The 19,849-nt window shown below is 40.3% G+C and overlaps 2 protein-coding genes across 3 annotated transcripts; both read right to left on the minus strand.

Annotated features, from left to right (window-relative positions):
- Window positions 1-51: 51 nt before the first annotated feature.
- arpc4 (actin related protein 2/3 complex, subunit 4) lies at window positions 52-6,200 on the minus strand. The gene is made up of 6 exons (XM_083938419.1): window positions 6,146-6,200; window positions 2,054-2,172; window positions 1,860-1,971; window positions 1,614-1,709; window positions 734-904; window positions 52-529 (listed from the first exon to the last, which is right to left on the minus strand). Exons 1-6 carry the CDS (start codon window positions 6,146-6,148, stop codon window positions 524-526), a joined length of 507 nt encoding a protein of 168 aa, XP_083794545.1. The 5' UTR covers window positions 6,149-6,200; the 3' UTR covers window positions 52-523.
- Window positions 6,201-8,557: 2,357 nt separating this feature from the next.
- Window positions 8,558-19,603, minus strand: LOC310965615 (ras-related protein rab7-like). Of its 2 annotated transcripts, none has more exons than XM_083939317.1 (6): window positions 19,552-19,603; window positions 13,296-13,358; window positions 12,835-12,961; window positions 11,127-11,345; window positions 9,968-10,096; window positions 8,558-9,800 (listed from the first exon to the last, which is right to left on the minus strand). In XM_083939317.1, exons 2-6 carry the CDS (start codon window positions 13,346-13,348, stop codon window positions 9,705-9,707), a joined length of 624 nt encoding a protein of 207 aa, XP_083795443.1. In that variant the 5' UTR covers window positions 13,349-13,358; window positions 19,552-19,603; the 3' UTR covers window positions 8,558-9,704. The 2 variants fall into 2 exon arrangements, with proteins under 2 accessions (XP_083795443.1, XP_083795444.1); XM_083939318.1 differs by lacking the exon at window positions 19,552-19,603 and adding an exon at window positions 19,280-19,425.
- Window positions 19,604-19,849: the final 246 nt, after the last annotated feature.

Raw genomic sequence — 19,849 nt, forward strand, 5'->3', positions numbered from 1 at the left:
TAAAATACAAAGAAGAATGTTTTTATTTATCTTCACTTTCAGCAAGTATGTTTATTTTCATAATTTCCATCTACAATAGGGTTTATTCTGTGAACTTTGTTACTAATACAAGAAATGTGCACCACCAATTGATTGCCCTCAGGTCTATGGTCTGTCAACAAAACATAGCTAAATTAAATTTGCGTTCATATAATATATATTAAAATACATTAACATTTAAATCCATATTACCCTGTGCTCATGAATATTGATTACAAATACCTTTTTAAGGACCCGCCCTGACTTTGAATGTTGTAAAGGCAGAAATTAATGTGTGGTGTGAATAGTCATTATCTACAAAAATCAATATTTTTGAGCAAAGGGGCATTTTTCAGGTTAAAAGGGCAAAACCCCCATTGGCCTGTACATCATCTGTTTTTCCACTTCTCTTGGCTGGAAAGATGTGGTCTCTGCTCTGTGATGTGAAAGCTCCACAGTGACGGCCAAGATTGCAAAAGGAATGCGTTTGCGTGTTTTCTCTCTTTCAGAACTGCAGGAGAAAAACAGAAACAATGTCTAAGCTTCAGTACATATAAAAGACATTATACCAACTTTTTTTCTGCTAATACCTCAGTCACCTTTGGTAATAGTGACATTATTTCCCTAAAATAACAGCACAATATATTACTCAAAGTCCTACCATATAAAACTGCAAAACAAATGCAAAAATTAAACCACTAGTGCTACAACTTACATTTTTGAGGAACTCCTCAGCGACAATACGAGCCCTGGCGTTGACAGACAGCTTCATTTCACTGATCTCTTTGTCAATTTCCTCCATGAAATGAATGACAAAGTCCACCAGTTTGTGTTTGTACATCTGCTCTGTGTGGAAGTTGGTGATGAGAAAACTGATGTCATAGCCCTGCGAAATGAAGACGGATGACAAAACTTTAACACAACTTTAAAACAGCAATAACTAACAATAATGCAGGTTATGTTTCTGCTTGTAACAAGTAATTTTGCAGGACATTTCCTGGATATATGTGGAAAACATTTGTGTAGCTTAAAGATAAAATGGCAATCATCATTTGAACAGTGAACAACATTCAAGAGCTCTAACCATTCAAGGCATTCAATGGTGAATGTATTGCATTTATAAAGCGCTTTTATCCAAAGTTTCAAGTTTCAATTTCGCCTCTCATTCACACACTGATGGCAGCAAGCTACCATCGGCTGGTCAACCAGCTTTTTGAAATTCTGTGTCTCAACCAAGGACACTTTCACTCGTGGACAGGAGGAGCCGGGATCAAACCACTGACTGTCCAGCTCTGTCCAACTCTCTGTGGACAACCCACTCTACCTCCTGAGCAACAGCCGCCCCACACCCGCCCGCATTACAAAACCCTTGCATATCTTTATCTTGTCCCTGACTATATTAACTACACTCATATTTGGTGTTTTATAATATTTACAACAGTTTATAGAACAAAAGAATTTTCATTTTTGTTACACATTACCTTTCAAAGGGCACCTCACTGCTCATCGGGCTATTTTGAGCACTTTTCCATAACTGTACAAGTATGTGAAGGAACCCTGTAATCGTTACTGACTCACTTTCAATGCCCACTTACCTCCACTGGCTTCCTCCTCAGGATGAAGAAGTTCTCCGCTCTCATCATCATGAAACGCATGAACTTATGGCACAAAATCTTCTCGATCTCATCTGCCTGCAGCAACAGGATATTTAAAAGGAACAGTCAGGATTACAGATACAGATCTTTTTATCAATCACATTAATCACTTTTTGCTGAGCAACCATCTGTTTAGTATCAAGGTCTAAACGTAACCACTGGCACCCAGAAAGCAGCCTGACTGACCTGCTTGACAGCGATGCTGACTCTGACAGAGTTGATGGAGCCCTCAATCAGAACTTTCTCCTTCTCGTTACGGCTGACGATCACAGGCTGGAGGAGCAACTCTTTACTGCTCCTAAAAGTGGGAGAAACAGAAATAATTACATTTCTCCACAGTACAAAGGCACTAAGAGTTGAACTCAGATTTCATGACTCACCGTACTTCCACCTCTGGCTTGTTGTGTCTCTCCACCACTTGAGAGGAGAAATTCTCCAGGCAGAGGGCAGCCTGCAGGGTGGCACGAACTGCATTGAGATATGGGCGCAAGGTTGCCGTCTGAGGGAGAAAAACGAGAAAGATTAGATGAGAATCATTCCTAAATAAAAATGTCTCAATCTACAGGCGGGTACAACTGAGGCTAAGCTGTGAGAATTCTTGAGGATCAACAAGATCAAATACACGCTCCTTCATAGTTTCACTCCAGCTGATAAAAATCTACAGTAACAGGACACTGACGGCCTAGAGTGAGCTTCTTCACATGAAACAACCAGTAGATCATCTCAACTCCATTGTGCAAGAAAAGCAATAATATAATGAATTACGATAATGGAGATTAATGCACTCAAACTGCCAAAAATGTCACACAGTTTAACTGAAAGGTTTTTTGTTACTTAAAGAAGCACTGTGTAGGTTTTTCTGCCGCCTTGTGGTAAAATTGCATATTGCATTCAAACGAATAGTGCTCTCTAACGCTTCACTTTTTCAGAAACTGCAACTACTGTAGGGGCATTGTGCCAAGAAACTGACAACATGTCATCCAATACTACTACCATGTCGTCTTGAGGTGAGCCTTATGGGAATTACAGAACTGCAGAATAACACATGTACATGAAGTTTTAGTGATGACAATCTGCAAAACATCCATGCATTTCTGCCAAATATAATTATTGAATTAATATCACATAGTGATATTAATCACATAATATCACATGTCTTCTAATGTGTAGATGTTTATTTAAGATATAAATGAGGTTACTTTGGCACTAAGACTACTGCAAAAACACAGCGTTAAGGAAGAAGCATAGTTACTCACATTGATAGAAATAACCTACATTTTACTTTTAGTGACTATCACATGTAGCACTTTGTCCACTGTTGCACTTTGTTGTATCACATTTGTCACAAATTGAACTATTTCTTTCTCTTTTCTTTCCTTCTTTTGAAAAAAAAAGCAAAAGCCAAAACATCCTAAAACTATACCAAAAGTAGACATTATTACTGTAACTTCTAAAACTAAAGAGTGTCCTTCAAGTTAAGACACAGTTTTGTTGACACTGACAAAACACTGAGCTGAAGCAGACATACTGCTCAGGGATATTTTCCAACAAACAGAACTTGACTGGTAAATCAACAATAGTTAATCACATATATAATATTACTGTACATGACATGTCATCACATATGCAATGTGAAACAGAGTTGCCAAAAATAGGATTGAGGTATATTATCAGTGTCACAATACCAGAACTTTAACATTCAATATAATACTATTGTAAAAAAATCGATACCTAATCGATGCGGTAAAAAGAAAAAAGAAAAGTCATTGGTGAGTTTGTTGCTGAAGAGAATGCCATAATGTGCACAGGTTCAGGACCAGTGGATTCCCCTCCCTGTTGTTTCATTTGTGCAGCCTTGTTTGATTGTAGATCAGCCTTTTTTATAGCTTCGGTTCTTTCTATATTGGCAAATGTATAATTAACAGAGATCGTATCATTTTAAACATGTGGTTATGGATACTTTTGACAACCTTAAATATATATATAGCCATATATAATTTGTTTATAGTCTGTGGTCACCACCTTTTAAAACTATCAGTTTCCTGCCATTTTCAACACCAACAGCAGGCAAACCAGTCAAGTCTTTGGCTGGTACCAGCTGTCAACATGATGTTGAGGAGGAGTAGCAAATCCCCTCAGCTTTTTTCAACATACGGTTAAATTGGTCACCACTTTTTAAATAATTGTACCTGCCTTGCTCAACAAGTGTAGTTAATTATAAATATGGTCTCCAATATATTATTTATCAACTATAAAATGCTGCACTTAGTCCAAAGCAAAGGTGGGGGACTCATGTATGTGAACAACCGCTGGTGTAACTAAGGACATATCTCCGTAAAGAAAGTCTCATGTTGCCGGGACTTTGAGTTGCTAGCTATGAAGGCAGCACAGCAGGAGGTGAAACACTGTGTGAGGGAAGCTAAGGACAGCTACAGGAGAAAGGTGGAGGAGAAGCTGAAGGAAAACAACATGAAGGAGGTCTGGGAAAGTAAGGACCATCACAGGTCACAACACAAAGACCAGAGCTACAGGGGGGACAATGGAGAGGGTGAACGGGCTGAATTACTTCTTCAACAGGTTTAACCAGCCTTCGTCCCCCCACCATCCACACCCCCACTGCAGCCATCTCTCCTTCTTCCCTCTACCTCAACCTCTGTTGGTGTGGAGGATGCCATCCTCTAAATGCTGCACCAAGTCCACTCCCAACTGGATAAGGGAATCGGCAAAGCGAGGATTCTCTTCTTGGACTTTCCAGTGCCTTTAATACCATCCAGCCCCCTATACTTCAGGACAAACTGAACAGGATGGGAGTGGACCCTATCTGGTGGACTAGGTCAGAGACTACCTCACTGACAGGCCACAGTACGTCAGGCTGGAGGACACCACGTCTGACACTGTGGTCAGCAGCACTGGAGCCCCTCAGGTCACAGTTCTGGCCCCTCTTCTGGCCCCATCTTCTGTTCACTCTCTACACCTCGGACTTCTGCTACAACTCAGATTGTATATTACTACTACTTACTGTATTTTTTTTATTCCTCCCTTGTGTTTTTGAAAGCTGCTGGAAATTCAATTTCCTTGCGGGAGTCATCCAAAAGGTATCAATAGAGAGAAGTTTCAGTCTATAATCTTTGTCACAACTCCTCATTGATCTCACTGTGGCGCAGTAAAAAAAACACAATGCCAGTAGAAGCAAAAAGCCAATACTAAGTTACCCTTTAGAACATACACCACATGCTGTTGAGCAAAGCAGGTACAATTATTTAAATAGTGGTGACCAATTTAACCGTATGTTGAAAAAAGCTGAGGGGATTTGCTACTTCTCCTCAACATCATGTTGACAGCTGGTACCAGCCAAAGACTTGTCTAGTTCGCCTGCTGTTGGTGTTGAAAATGGCAGGAAACTGGTAGAGTTTTAAAAGGCGGTGACCACAGACTATAAACAAATTATATATAGCTATATATATTCATAACTAAAGCTTAGGGTCAACCATAAAAACATGGGGTGTAAGCTGATTGCCTGCTGCCGTGGTCCTGCTTGAAGCTTCCTGCTGCTATTATCACTATTACTCATGTATACTATCATAAGTTTTAAAATTTGTGTACATTGTCACCAGTAATGTATGTCATTGTATCACAGCTGTTATTACCACTACTCATCATTGATCATATTTACCAATACCAATTATTATCATTGTCATATTCTATCATCATAGCCGTGCTTGTTTCTATTATTCTTCTATATTTACTGCCATAAGTCATACTCACATTACTATAGTTATTATTATAGTTACTGTTACTTTTGTGGTTGCTTGCATCTCTGGGACTGTCTGTCTCTCTTAGTCTCTCTCTGTCCATCTATCTGTCTTTCCTTCCTCCCCAACCGGTGCAGACAGATGTCCGTCCTCCACAGAGATGGGTCTGTCTGACGTTCCTGTCTGTTATAGGGAAGGTTTTCGTTGCCGCTGTGTGCTAAATGTGGAATTGTTGGGTTGTTGTAAATCATAATTAAGTGTGGTCTTTATCTGCTCTGTAAAGTGTCCTGATATGACTTTTGTTATTCATTGGTACTGTAAATAAAACTGCATTGCATCGGTTCAGCTGGTTCCAGAGTCAGCTAGTTCACCAGCTGTGTCCTTTACTGTAGTTCAGATTCTACGTTACTTAGCAACATGGAGCTACGACCACGGGTAATAACAATAACGTTAACGTTCTATCACCATGTTCACGAACTATGACGTAGCAGGATTCTATTATTTCCTCTTCGAGCTAGGAAACAGAGCAGCTACCGTTAGCCTGTTAGCTCACTGCCTGCTTAGCTAGTGCAAATACAACTGGAAGAAAACCGAGCTGCGCCTTTCTACATACATGCAATGTTAGCCGAGGAGCGGTAACGACTTAACTTCGACGCGGTTGGAGATATGTTCGTGTTAAGTTGTGTCGGTTTATCACCACATATGTCTAATTTCTCTTACCATTGCTCTGTGTGATGAGGCGGCTAAAGGCGGAAGAAGCTTCACTTGTCAGGGCTTTTCCGGGAACATACCGGACGTCAACTCTGCAAACACGACTACAAAACTACATTCTGGCAGTAAATATTCTGAATCTAAAAATACATGTAATTAAACTCTGTGTCGTTCAGAAAAACTATAATGAAAGAAAAAGCAGAATAATTTTGTTCCTCACCACAGAATAACAACCTTTTCAATACCAGTCTACCTACTTTTAGTACTACTATTACTTTAAACGAATATTTGTTTAACAGGTTATTTTATTTTTCAATTCAACTTCCTATACTGTCTTGGCCATAGTCAAATTCTCATCAAAATAAAGGTTGAATATGTAGAATCTTCATTAAAAGCTATATTTAAGTAATAATAATAAGAATACACCCATTATGCGTTTTGAGGGGTACAGAATGAAAGTATTGCTTTTCCATAAAAATGTTTTTTTTTAGTTTGAATTAATATTTAAAAATGTTTTGGTTTGACAATGACTTTCTATTTCCATTGTAGCAACCAATAGCGTTGGGCAGTGTGGGTTGCCAGGGTTGTCTGTTGTTGGGTGCAGCTACTTTAGGCTGGCACTGGTGAAATGGAGTTTGCCGATCCTGCAGCTGCTTATTTGTCACTGCAGCTGAGTCACCGGGGACGGGCAAATACAAGAGTCAATTTAGGCCAAGCATTCACTCGATGGACTGAGATAAAGGAGTAACAGTAGCTGTCAGTCAAACTCCTCTAATACTTGTTTTTATGGTGCAATTTGCCGGAGGTGATGGGTTCAAACAGGCTCAAACAGACTCCGGTCTCCTGTAGACTACTGGGCCGGGTCTGACAAACCTGGCAATCCGACCGCTGGAAAGATTTTTTGTTGTTGGGATCATAATCTTGAGACACTAGATGGCGGTGTTCTGCTCATTCTCAATATTCAACCTGTAACATCTGGATGACGGGAGCCAGTGGGGTTGTCATGGCTTGGTGGTGTGCCATAATCTCAATTACTAACAGCACAAATGCTATTTCTGTTTCATTTGATTATTTTAGCATACAGAAAGGTAGCTCTGTACAAGCTCCTTTTCTTGTCCTCTATAATATTTTTTTAGCAATCCTGACCGCTTGGAAAAGCCTTTAAAATTCTGAAAAAGAACTTGGCCCATGATAGAAGATATTAAATATACATGAAATATAGTTGAAGAAAAAAATGTAGATTGGTTAGTGGCTGGTCAGTCATTTCTGAAGTTGTGCCATTATATTTCTAAAATCCTGGCTACAGCCCTGGCAATGTGCACTTCTAGTACTATAGTTAGGCAAAGTACAGCATAGCAGATTCAGTGAAGGAAAAAGTAGATTATCCGCATACTAGATCATATTATATACTGAACTGTGTTTAGCTTTAACAGGCTTGGGGATAATCCTTTTTGTTTTGTCACAGAAAAAAACATACAGGTGCAACATAAATGATGGCTCAGTTCCATCAAGTTTCTCAGTAGGCCATAACACTGACCCATCATACACAAACCCAGGACCCTAGAACTGGCTCACCTGTGTTATCAATGCTTTTCTGGCTTTGGCTGCTGTGAAAAGGGAATGTATCGCACAGTAGGAACAGCACAGGTGTTTATAATCTAATTAATTGGTATTGTATGCTGATTCACTTGTTCATGGGTTTAGCAACACAGGTATTTACAACTAGTGTGCATAAAAGATAGCATTGTGTTCTTCAAGGACATGCAGACCCAACAGTCTGCAATTATTGTGCCTGATTCAATTTCATCCAAGCTTAGTATCACACACATTTCATGTTTCAACTCACTCTTGTACAAAATCCTGGAGAGCAAAGTGAGAATTTTTTAAGTGCTTTCTAGTGGTCCGTATTGTTTGGTTGTTGGTATTCTTGCCTGTGGTTATTATGCTACTTAAGGGCGATGATTGTCCCCCGTTCCTCTTCCCCCCACGGCCCAGGCCTGCTTGCCTCACATGTCTTGAAATGATCAGAGTTCAACAGATCATACATCTATGTTTTGGTGCACTCTTGTGGCCATAATGAGTATTGCAAAAACAAAACAAAAAAAAGAATCCCTGAATACATATTTTTCTACCGTTTTCACAAATTAAAAAAGGTTGAAAACAGACAAAAAAAAAAAAAAGACAAAGAATTTGACAATGTTTTTCCACGATGAAAGAAAATTCTCCTCTTCCTAAATCATAAACACAGAGGAGGAAACAATTTAGATCAGACTCCTCTTGTGTACACAAATACTTAAAAAAGTAATTATATTCATATTTTAAAATTCAAGTGGATACATGAAGTGAAAGAAATCAAACAAACAATATTGAGACAGCGCTAAGACCATTGGTATATTCAACATTTTTTTTTAATTTGACCTCCCAATTTTCTTTGACAACATCATTGGCATCGCAGTTTGTTTTTTTCCATAAGGAGAAGGAGTAACCTATTTCAGTTCAATCCAATAGCCATTTACCTTTACCATCTATACACTAATGTACAATCCGTCAAAAATAGTAAGTGCTTAGCCAACCTGAGCTACAAGCAGATAGAGAGAACAGCAATAACAAAGACATGACAGAAGACAGGTGAATGCTGTGTTGGTGATGGGTATTGTAATTCCACAGCGATGAAAGCTGTCTGATGAAGGACAGAACAGGTACAGCAGTAATAATAGCAGTACAAGTAATGTTAAATAAAACACAAACATTAATATATCAAGGAATGAATCTATGTTTTCCACTGTGACTGGGTTATCAGCTTTTACTTAATATCTACGTATGAACATTTCTGATTGTTCACACAACCTCGAAGGGCAAAGGCAGTACAATCCCCAGTGTTCAGCAGATTCTCAGGGGATATTTGACAGGGTAAACAAGAGGTATAATTTGAAGCTTACTAAAAAGGCGCGTGGTAGCAGACATTGTCTAAATCAGTCATCCCTCTATAATATTTAAAGGCAAAAACATAAAAAGTGCAAAAAAACAAGAATGTTTATCAGACTGGCTTGAGAAACAAAATCAGCTAATATTTAATATTAACATATAGATGTGTATATATATTGATTATCTTTTTGACAGAAAAGAAAATAGAAAACAGAAAGAGAATATTATATGACATTAGCCAACAGCATCTCACATCACAGAGCTCCAGCTAGTCCATTTTAAGTTCCCAATTTCCCCCTCATTGTGAGAGTCAGTGACCAATGTCAGAAAAATAGGTGGTTTGGACAAAAGATCACTCGCTATCGCATCAGGGACTGAGGTCAGAAGAGATGTTCTTCTCTCTTGTGATCTTGGCACTGGATTTGTAAGCGAGTGTATGCTAGTGTATTACTTTGTGTACTAAGTAGGGGGGAGGGGGCACATCCATGTGCAGATTACTGCATGAGGGGTTGTGTCAATGGAATGAACCGTGGCGTGAAGGAGGAAGACCAGTAGGGAAGTCCTTTCCCTGGGAGCAAGGTGGAGGTGATGGTGACAGGGTGTTTCAGAAAGCCGAGAGAGAGAAGATGGTCCAAGTTGTCCTTTAGCAGCTGCAGCTTTCTGCTGAAGGTTTAGCTCCGTCATACTTATCCAGTTTTATGGGCTCTGGGAACTCATTATAAAACTCCCCCTCTGTCTCCTGAAAGGCAGCAAAAGATAATAATCAGCAATGGAGAAAATTAAACGGATAAAGTCATTAAGACTGAGTTTTGAATTATACTGCTATCATTGTTGCATCAGTATCTACAAATAAAGCACACAACTTCACTTTCTTTCCTTTTTCAGTTCAAGCAACTGTTAACTCACTTGTTTGAGGGCGTTGCGTGCAATTGTCTGGAATGCGTGATCTACATTTATGGCTTCTTTGGCGCTGGTCTCAAAGTAGGGCATGTTGTTCTTGCTCTGACACCAACCCTGAGCCTTTTTGGTGGTTATCTGTGTGTATGAAGAGGAAGAGATTCATCAATATGGTGTGCTGGAATGTTCAAGGGTGAGTTCAAGGTTGTCTCCAAATGAAAAATCATTTTACATGAAGTCAGAAATGTTAAACTTAAAAGATATGTCACTTTTTTTGACAAAATTGATTCAAGATCATGATATGGCATTTAAAAAAGTCAGCATGGTGCAAAAAGATGGAAGTATTTCCACGTAAATTAAAGCCAAACTTATCATAAAACAAGAACATACCTAAGGGTAATTGAAACTATCTAAAGTTATAGAAACTATATTTGGGAAAAAGGAATTGGCGTATACTTTGATTTCTTTGGGTTCTGTGTGAAATCACAAAAAAACCCACAAATCCCCCAAAAGAATAGAGATGCACAATGGTTCTAATGGTTCTCTAACATTTTGACATCATTCCGCACACTTTGCGTGAACAAGACGCCTGGCAGCAGTAAGGCTTGAAAGAGTGGATCTTGTTTCAGAGCCGCGTTTATGCACAAATGCTAAGTGTGCCTGGCAACGAACTCCCCTCGCATTTCCCCAGGACGGGTCTTGAGCCAGATTTGCAGTGCACAACAGCGACCCTCTTATCTGCAGTAATCTCAAAACAGCCATTACCTCGCCAAGTGGTTCCGCTATGTTGGCAGTGTGGCTCAACTCCAGCATCAGCTGGACAGATTTAGTTTCATTCTCATAATATGAGAAGATTCTGAAAAATGAATTTGTCAACTAATGGAGCTGAATGATGACTGGACCAGGAAAATTATTAGTCAGGGCAGCATCAACAGACATTGCTGATATCACAGCAGCTGATGTTTCTTTTAAAAGCCCAATAATTGTGATGACACAGTGGCCTCAGCTGTTACTGTGGGGGAAAAAAAAATGTGTTGACATGAATGTGACTTCATGGTCCCTGTATCTTTTCTCTCCATGCCCTTATAAATGTAATAATCTATACACTTGTTTTGTATATTAATTATTAAAAAATGAATGAAAATTGAGGTCTCTGACTGACACCAACCTGTCTGTTCTCCAGGTCAATCTTGTTGCCTAGCACCACAAAGGGGAAACTCTCAGGATCTCGGGGGCTGGCCTGGATCAGGAACTCATCCCTCCAGCTTTCTAGTGTCTTGAAGGTGCTGGGTGCAGTCACATCAAACACCAGCACACAGCAGTCTGCGCCACGATAGAACGCAACACCCAAAGACTGAAACCTCTCCTGTCCAGCTGTGTCCCAGATCTAGACCGCCACAAGGAGACAAAATGGACATGAATATTAACAATTAAAATATTAGCAATCCAAAACTATACAGTGAACCCACTATGTAAAGCCTTTAAATGTAATTTTAACAAACTCAAATTTTCAAGACTAACACAACTTTGGCATTTTTGTGTGCAGAAATCATGGTGTTCCCAACAAAGCAACACTAAACTGGAGATTCAGTATTTGACATGACTTGCAGCAAACACTGCAATTTAAAGTTAGGCAATCACAGTTTGATTTCTGAATGCTCTTATGCAATGTTGAGGAGCTGAGTGCATCATTTCCTCCACATCTCACCAAAATGAAGTAATATCTGAGATTTTGCCCAACACATGAATTTGCTGATGCGATTCACAATTCAACCATGTTTCCACCAGTGGCGGCTGCTGGTCTTTCAAGGAGGGGAAGCTAATTTTCCCGACCTACATCATAAGTTTGTTTATTTATATGTAAATTCTAGCCTTCGTTCCTTTTAGAGTAAATGATCTGTGACCTTGTTGTACCAACTAGGAGTCTTTTCCAGGGACTTGGCCAGTGTCCTCTCAATGGCAGCAGAGCTAGGCTGCTTAAACGGCCCTGGCCCAGCTGGAGCTGGACGGGAGAGAAGCTCCGCAGCTGCCGCTGCTCGTTCGGGAAAGAAACCGCAGAGTGACAGAACAGAGTCGGCAAACACAACGCTAGTTGTTTTTAAAAAAGACAAAGTCCCTGGGGGTCGGTAAGGTCTCCGAGTTCATCATGAAGAAGCCGAGTGTCTGGGCCAGCCCACTGTCCCATAGACCTTCAGAAACGCTGAGCGTCCGATGGGCGGGACAAAGCCCAGCATTTATCCGATGACCGAATATTAACAATCGTGGCTTTTGGAGATAATGACTTTGGAAACATCATGTATTTCTTGAACTTTTGAAAAAAATGTTTTTGCATCAGTGGATTTTCTTAACTTTAAATACAATTGAAAAACAACCAAAACACAATATATTATAAAATATAGTATAATAATGATACATAATATAATTCAGTTTAAAACTATATCCTTACTTCAGAATATGTTCTAAATGTGCGAATGGAACCGTGATTAGGCTGCAGTATTGCTTAAGCAGACAGAAGGAAACATGGAAACATGCCGGTTTTTTCTTTATTAAGAAACATTTCATAAATAAAGTCACAACAAGTGAAACCATATTCCAGGGTATGTGTACAACATATTCTGCTCACAACCTACAGAAAACTTTTTAACATGTTTTCAACACTATTCAACATACTCCAGTCCCCCCCAAAAATGGAATTAATAACACAAACGAGATAGTCATTGTGAAACTGAATGTAGCACAACAACAATTTTATCTCCATTATCTTGTTTTCATAACCGTTGGAAGCCACAATCCTAAATGAAAATAAAATTTGATTAACTGAGCAGCCCTTTTTACAGACAACAGTTTCATTCTCTGTATCTGTGATCGTACTGTACCTGCATTGTAACAAGCCGGTCGTCCACCATCACCTCCTTGGTCAGAAAGTCTGCTCCTATTGTAGCTTTGTACTGGTTACTAAACTTCTTGTTCACATACTGGTTCATTAGGGAGGTCTTTCCAACACTGAAAGTAGAAGACAACAGACAGCAGGATAACAGATAAGAATGCAAATACTTTTCACAGGCAATAGCAGTGATTATGTCTTATTACTCTGCAGAAAAACGTGTGGCTGAAAAATGTAGGGCTGTTCTGCCTGGATACAGCTTATGGGAGAGTCATAACTCCTGCCAACAGGGAAGTTAAACTAACACAAACAAATCTTCAATCATTTGACTCAACAAAAATAATATCTTGGCATTTAGGGTTTTTCCCACCAAACTATTTTAGGACAGACCTAACTGGCCCTGAATTACTGGTTTTGACATGTAGGAGAGAAATATCCTGTGTTGTGACTCACCCAGAATCTCCCAGGATGATAACTTTCAAGAGTATTTTCTTCCTGGATGCCATTTTTCCACAGCTGCAGAAAGACAAAACAAAACTTTAGCATGGATACAGTACTCGAAAATGCCTTCCTAATTTTTTCATGCCAAGTCATGACCTAATCACCAGTTTCCTATTGTTCTGGGACAATAAAATCAATACAATAGGTAAAACTGTTACTAGAAGACAGACATGTTGGGAAGCAGCAGCCTACAAATGTCATGTGTAGTGTTTCATGCACCAATCAGGTTCAAATACCATTAATTCCAGTCATGTGCTCCCAAAGCTGTGAACTAATCACAAGGAACACATACATTTTTTCAACCATTTTTCTTTCAAGCATGACAGGAAGTTACCTCCTAGAGGACTAACTCCTCCTCTGTGCTACCAAGTCCAAACCAAGACAACCTACTACAGCATGTGTTGATCTGAGTCTACTCTCAAACATTGCATCTGACTGATAAGATAATTTTATTAAAAATAAATAAATAAAACAGCATTTGCAACATGCTTTGGGAGACACGTCTATCTAAAGCCCTACTGTCTGTATACAATGTATCAAAAGTGACTTTTAAAAAATCCAAAACTATAAAGTAAACCCACTATGTAAAGCCTTTAAATGTAATTTTAACAAACTCAAATTTTCAAGACTAACACAACTTTGGCATTTTTGTGTGCAGAAATCATGGTGTTCCCAACAAAGCAACACTAAACTGGAGATTCAGTATTTGACATGACTTGCAGCAAACACTGCAGTTTAAAGTTAGGCAATCACAGTTTAATTTCTGAATGCTTCTTATGCAATGTTGAGGAGCTGAGTGCATCATTTCCTCCACATCTCACCAAAATGAAGTAATATCTGAGATCTTGCCCAACACATGAATTTGCTGATGCGATTCACAATTCAACCATGTTTCCACAAGTGGCGGCTGCTGGTCTTTCAAGGAGGGGAAGCTAATTTTCCCGACCTACATCATAAGTTTGTTTATTTATATGTAAATTCTAGCCTTCGTTCCTTTTAGAGAAAATGATCTGTGACCTTGTTGTACCAACTAGGAGTCTTTTCCAGGGACTTGACCAGTGTCCTCAGGGCGCAATCACTGTCCATCCGTACCGTGCCCAAACAGGTTTTACGGGTCAAGTCTAGTTTGATTGACCAGTGTGAGTGCAACCGTACCGAGTCTAGCTGCAGCACGCTTGCCGGCCACTGACCGTTTGGGAGAGGTGGGCTTTGGTAAAGCACGTTTGCACATGTACCAGCACGAGCGTGCGCACGTGTACGAGCATGAGACCTACAGTGGTTCTGACGTAATTTTATGTGCACCTTTTCGAACATAGAAAAAGATGCACCACGTGCGGACATTTAAAACAATGGCGGTGAAAGGTTCACGCTTGTGTGATGCCAAGGTGGAGTGTTTACTGCAGATTTGGACAGATGAAAATATTCCAAAACAGTCCGACAAGATGCACAAAAACTCCAAAACAAAAACAAAGCGACGCATCGCAATGACGTCAATCAAGGCGTGTGACGTGTTACGGCGTGGTGACGTATAGGCAGCAAGAAGCATTCGCGCGAGGCCAAGGCAGTGTGAGTACAAATGGGCCTGGCCCGCGGAGGGAGAGGGAGGACAAGTGCCGTAAAGCACGGGGCACGGTACCGACGGACAGTGTGAGTGCGCCCTCAATGGCCAGCAGAGCGAGGCTGCTTAAATGGCCTTGGCCCAGCTGGAGCTGCTGCACCAGGCTACTGTGAAGTGTGACCGCCTGTGAGTGATCATGACGGGGGAGAAGAAACCGCAGAGTGACAGAACAGAGTCTCCAAACACGCTAGTCGTTTTTGACAAAGACAAAGTCTCTGGGGATCGGTAAAGTCTCCGGATCAGTTCAGAACAACGGAATGAAAAACGCTCCGCTGGATGTTTATTCTTAAAGATCGTTGATTCGCTCATTTAGCTGTCAATCAAAAAAGGATTCTGCCTCAGACAGCTCATCCAATCACCATGCAGTAGCCGAGCGTCCCATAGACCTCCAGAGACGCTGAGCGTCCGATGGGCGGGACAAAGTCCAGCATTTATCTGATGACCGTCTAGTTTCGCTGCAGTGGAAACACCCGCTCTACGCTTCCCCATTGAAGTCTGAAGAAGCTGAGAGTCCGACTCTGTAAAGCGCTGTGTGTTTCCACAAAAGTGAGGAAGTTAACAGTGCAATCCCAGAAATGACAGCAAGGAGCAGTGGGTTGCATTATGTATTACTCCTTGAGGTTTGGTGAAAATAAAAATCAGCTCAGTCAGTCGTCATTGGTGTCTGAGATGTGGAAATGACGGAGACTCAGCTTTAGTACATGACACTAAAGATAATCTGAACTGTGACTTTGGCCAAATCAATACATGGGTATTTACAGGTCATAATGTACAGACAAATAGTCACACCGTTCCACGGGTAAAAGTCTATTTCGTTTGACCAGTGTGAGTGCAACCATACCGCACCTAGCCCGCTTGCCGGCCACGGACCGTTTGGGAGAGGTGGGCTTTTGTAAAGTATGTTTGCACATGTACGTGCACGAGCGTGGGAACCTGTACGAGCCCTGCGGCAGCTCTGACGTCATTTCACATGCACTTGTTCGGACATAGAAAGAAAGAAAAAAAGACGGCCCATGCGTGGACATTTAAAACAATGGCGGCGAAAGGTTCATGTTGGTGTGATGCGGAGGTGGAGTGTTTACTGCAGATTTGGTCGGATGAAATTATTCAAAAACTGTCGGAGAAGACGCACAAAAACTCGAGGTCTATGGAAATATTTGCAAACAAAGCGACGCATTGCGATGACGTCATCAATGCGTGTGACGTGTTACCTCGTGATGACGTATAGGCAGGCAAGAAGTATTCGCGCGAGGCCTAGGTAGTGGGAGTACAAACGGGCCTGGCCCGCGGGGGGAGAGGGAAGGGGCAAGTACCCTAAAGCATGGGGCACGGTACGGACGGACAGTGTAAGTGCGCCCTTAGTAAAAAAAGTCTGTTATGAAGAATTCTGTTCCTGATTTGGCAGAACAAATACTTTCATAATTTTAAGCCAGTGAAGCACGACAACCTGTCAGATGACGACTTAACAGAAAACACGACCACTTCCCATTAGCGCTCCACGTAAGTAAACATACACCATGCACGCAAAGCACACAAGACATTTCAGACATGCCAGTCTGCCACCTTAAACAGGTTTTTGTTGTGACCCAATTATAGAACATAAGCAACCCCTCCCAAGACAAAAAGATGGAAAACAACTTTAATTCGACTAATAAACAGAATCAAACCCTTAAACTAAATCCAAATTCTGAAATGAAGCCTACACAAAAAAAACACTTAAGTTCCCATAAGAGCTGGAGAGTACACTTGAATTCCTTCTGAAAGGAACGAGCACAGCCCTCCAGTGACTACCATACTGTGAAGCACAGTATGTGACACAAGGTCGGTCATTCTAACAGTTGTACTAAAGTTAAAGTTCCTTCTGTCTGTAAATCACTGGCAGCTGGAATTCACAGATCACCTCTGACATACATTATTCACTGGACTAAATATAGATTAGAAAAAGTCAGGTGTTTCTCAAGACTCAAACCATCGTCAGAGATCAAAGTTAGGCCATCTTTTTATTTCCTGCTTAGCTACGTAATGTGCACCTTGGTTAGTGCCCATGTGATGAACAGATGGTTCACTGAGCCAGGGTTAACAGAAACTGTCACGTCAGGGTGGTCAAAGTCAGCCATATTGATAGAACGAAAAACAACAAACTCATTCTAAAATAGTGTGATTAATGCACTATACTGTGGCATTAGTTCACAATATTGTGTGCAGCAAAAGTTTTCTATAAATAATGCTTTAAAATGAGATGTTTTCCATACATACACAGATTTAATGTTATTCTAAACTATGCGTTTCCAGCACACACAAACAAACTCACAATAGTAGACCTGAAATTAAATACTACCTTAAATAGATGGATCAAATTGACAACATTTTAGTAACCTCTCCAACACTTCTCATTTTAACCTGCTGATGTTGTAATTCAATTTCAAATGGAAACAAATGCTTTGAATGAGACGACTGCTTTCCACAACAGCATAGAAAGAAATCTAGACATTCATATATAAACACCTAAGTACTACAGTACAGTGGAACAAACTGGAAGGTACACCGTGCAGCGTAAAATGAAACACAGCTGTCTGTGCTACAGTGTTAACTGTCTGAAATGCAGGCATTTTTGTCCATTACAAGCCTGCAAATGCATGAACATAAGTTGTGCTGAACAACTCATTCAAAAATATCAATCAATTCATGCCAACTCAGTGGATACAAGTCGATCTCAAACTAGAGCTGATCCAAAACTAGCAGGTGCATTAGATGTAAACTAGATAATATTTGCTAGTTGCCAGTTTACTATAACTATTTATTAAAAACAAAAATCACAGCAGTACCATGTCTCAGTCGTCACACTTGGAACATTATCTGAAGAGAATGAGATGACACTATTTGAACTTGAATCGGCAAGCTTTTTCGGCACAAGTAAAGGGGGCGTTGAAGCCACATCAGATTATTGAATTAAGTGCATACGATCAAACAAATAAACTGGAGGACATGTACCTGCGTGACTATGAGTCACAACTGAAACAAAAACAACTAAGCACAGAAAAACATGTTGCAAGTCCAGTCTGCCTGGTAACAGACATGTAGACACATTTTATATATATATATATATATATATATATATATATATATATATATATATATATATAGTTGCATATACATATAACTTTACATATAAAGCTGCTCCTACTAGCAACTTTGAATGGTTGAACTTAATTGGAGTCTTCTCAAAGGTCATCTGAATTAATAAACTGTTGGCAAAGTGATACAATAACACTTCGACTCCCATGAGCACTCCTGACAGACAGTTACGTCGAGAAACACATCTACAACTACAGAAGTAGGTCCAGACAGATCAACTACATGTGGAAGGCAGGTAGAGAGCGGCTAACGTATGATGCCATTAGGGAAACAAAGTACTGCACAGATTGTAGTTTCTTACAGCGGGGTAAAAGCAAAAGGGGTTTCGTTTGTGATTTGTAATACAAACTTCACATTTGAAACTGTAAAAGAACAACGTTTCAGTAATCTCATATGGGGGGAAAAATGTCATGGTGGTCTATTGATCTGAGATGCACCTGTACGTGATTGCTGCTTAGATATCCTGCATATAGAGTAATTAGTAAGGCTTTGTTCTGTGTTTTATGAATTGTATGTATTTGAATTGCATTAGGCTTTGGTGTTACTGTTGTTATAGCCCAATCCTGCTCCTGGAGAGCTACTGCCCTGCATGTTTTAGGTTTCTCCCTGCTGTAACACACCTGCACCAGTTTTTATGAAGCAGCTACCCTTTATATAGGGTATTTTTTTTCTTAATATACAATAAGTAAGTGTGTATCTGTCTATCCAAATGTGTGGCTAGTGAGAATGCTGAGTGGCTGGTAACCTTTTACAAACCACTAGCCACAGTGGCAGGTGAGCAAAAAAGTTAGTGTCATGCCCTTTGTTTATATAAACACTCGATACTTGAGGACAGGTTGTCAAAATCCACCTTGACATACATTTTAATCAAGCATACAGAAAGAAGGTGGCAGTTTTGCGGTGAAAGGCTGTGTGCCTCATTCATGTATAAACTAAAAAATAATACCATTTAGAAACATCAATCTTCCCTCTGTCGACATTTGGCAGATGTTTTTTATTACAATGCTTGATTCGCCCGACCCCTTCAGTCCCCCGGCTCTTTCCTCGTTGGACCCAGAGGAGCCACCCGGCCTTGTTTTTGTCAACCAGCTTCTCGAAAACACATTGCACCGTCGTTGGCGTTAAAGGATGAGTGAGCAAACACTGTACATAAAAACGGACTGTTGTCGTTTCAAGAACTTACTTTCGGCCTGTACTTCGACTTCTTGACGGAGACCGAGCCGGCTGCCAGCTAACTAGCTGTTATTGTTCAGGACAGTTAGCGTCAGCCGCTAACTAGGCGTTAGGTTAGGTTAGCGCTCTAACGTACATTTGGCAAAACATACGTTTGGATTTCTTACGGGAAAAACGGTCGCCTTTGTCGTGATCACTAACAAAACCGTGTCGTAAATTGACGTTGGAGAACTATCTACAACTGGTGTGTAAAATTGTCACTTTGCTTAAAGGTTCACCTACCAGCGAGCTCAGTTGTCTGCTACAACTTCCTCTTCCAAACGACGGCAGCGTGCGGTCAGTCGCATCAGCGGAGCGTCTCACCCTTTTATAACATGGTCTAACACGAGGCCACGCCCCCATCCCGGTGAAAATAAACTGGAAACATCTTGTGTAAATGATCCTTTAAAATTACTTGGATTTTACTGTAATTACGAATTGGCCCTAAACCAGGTGTAGTCCCCTTTTTAAAAAAAAAAAAAATTATTCATTGTTTGAGTCAATTAGGGGCTTTTATTTTGAAGGCGCGTTTTTCGTTTGA

Source organism: Echiichthys vipera (genome assembly GCF_963691815.1).
Source record: "Echiichthys vipera genome assembly, chromosome: X".
Lineage (NCBI taxonomy): Eukaryota > Metazoa > Chordata > Actinopteri > Perciformes > Trachinidae > Echiichthys > Echiichthys vipera.

Excerpts from the sequence above, each read along its gene's own strand:
- arpc4 (XM_083938419.1), bottom strand. Across the intron at positions 1,972-2,053 it reads AAGCCAGAGGTGGAAGTACG|GAGCAGTAAAGAGTTGCTCC; the intron begins GTGAGTCATGAA and ends TCCCACTTTTAG. Across the intron at positions 1,710-1,859 it reads TCAGCATCGCTGTCAAGCAG|GCAGATGAGATCGAGAAGAT; the intron begins GTCAGTCAGGCT and ends CTGTTGCTGCAG.
- LOC310965615 (XM_083939317.1), bottom strand. The coding sequence starts at position 13,348 with ATGGCATCCAGGAAGAAAATACTCTTGAAAGTTATCATCCTGGGAGAT. Across the intron at positions 12,962-13,295 it reads ATCATCCTGGGAGATTCTGG|TGTTGGAAAGACCTCCCTAA; the intron begins GTGAGTCACAAC and ends TTCTACTTTCAG. Across the intron at positions 10,097-11,126 it reads TTGACCTGGAGAACAGACAG|ATAACCACCAAAAAGGCTCA; the intron begins GTTGGTGTCAGT and ends TCATACACACAG.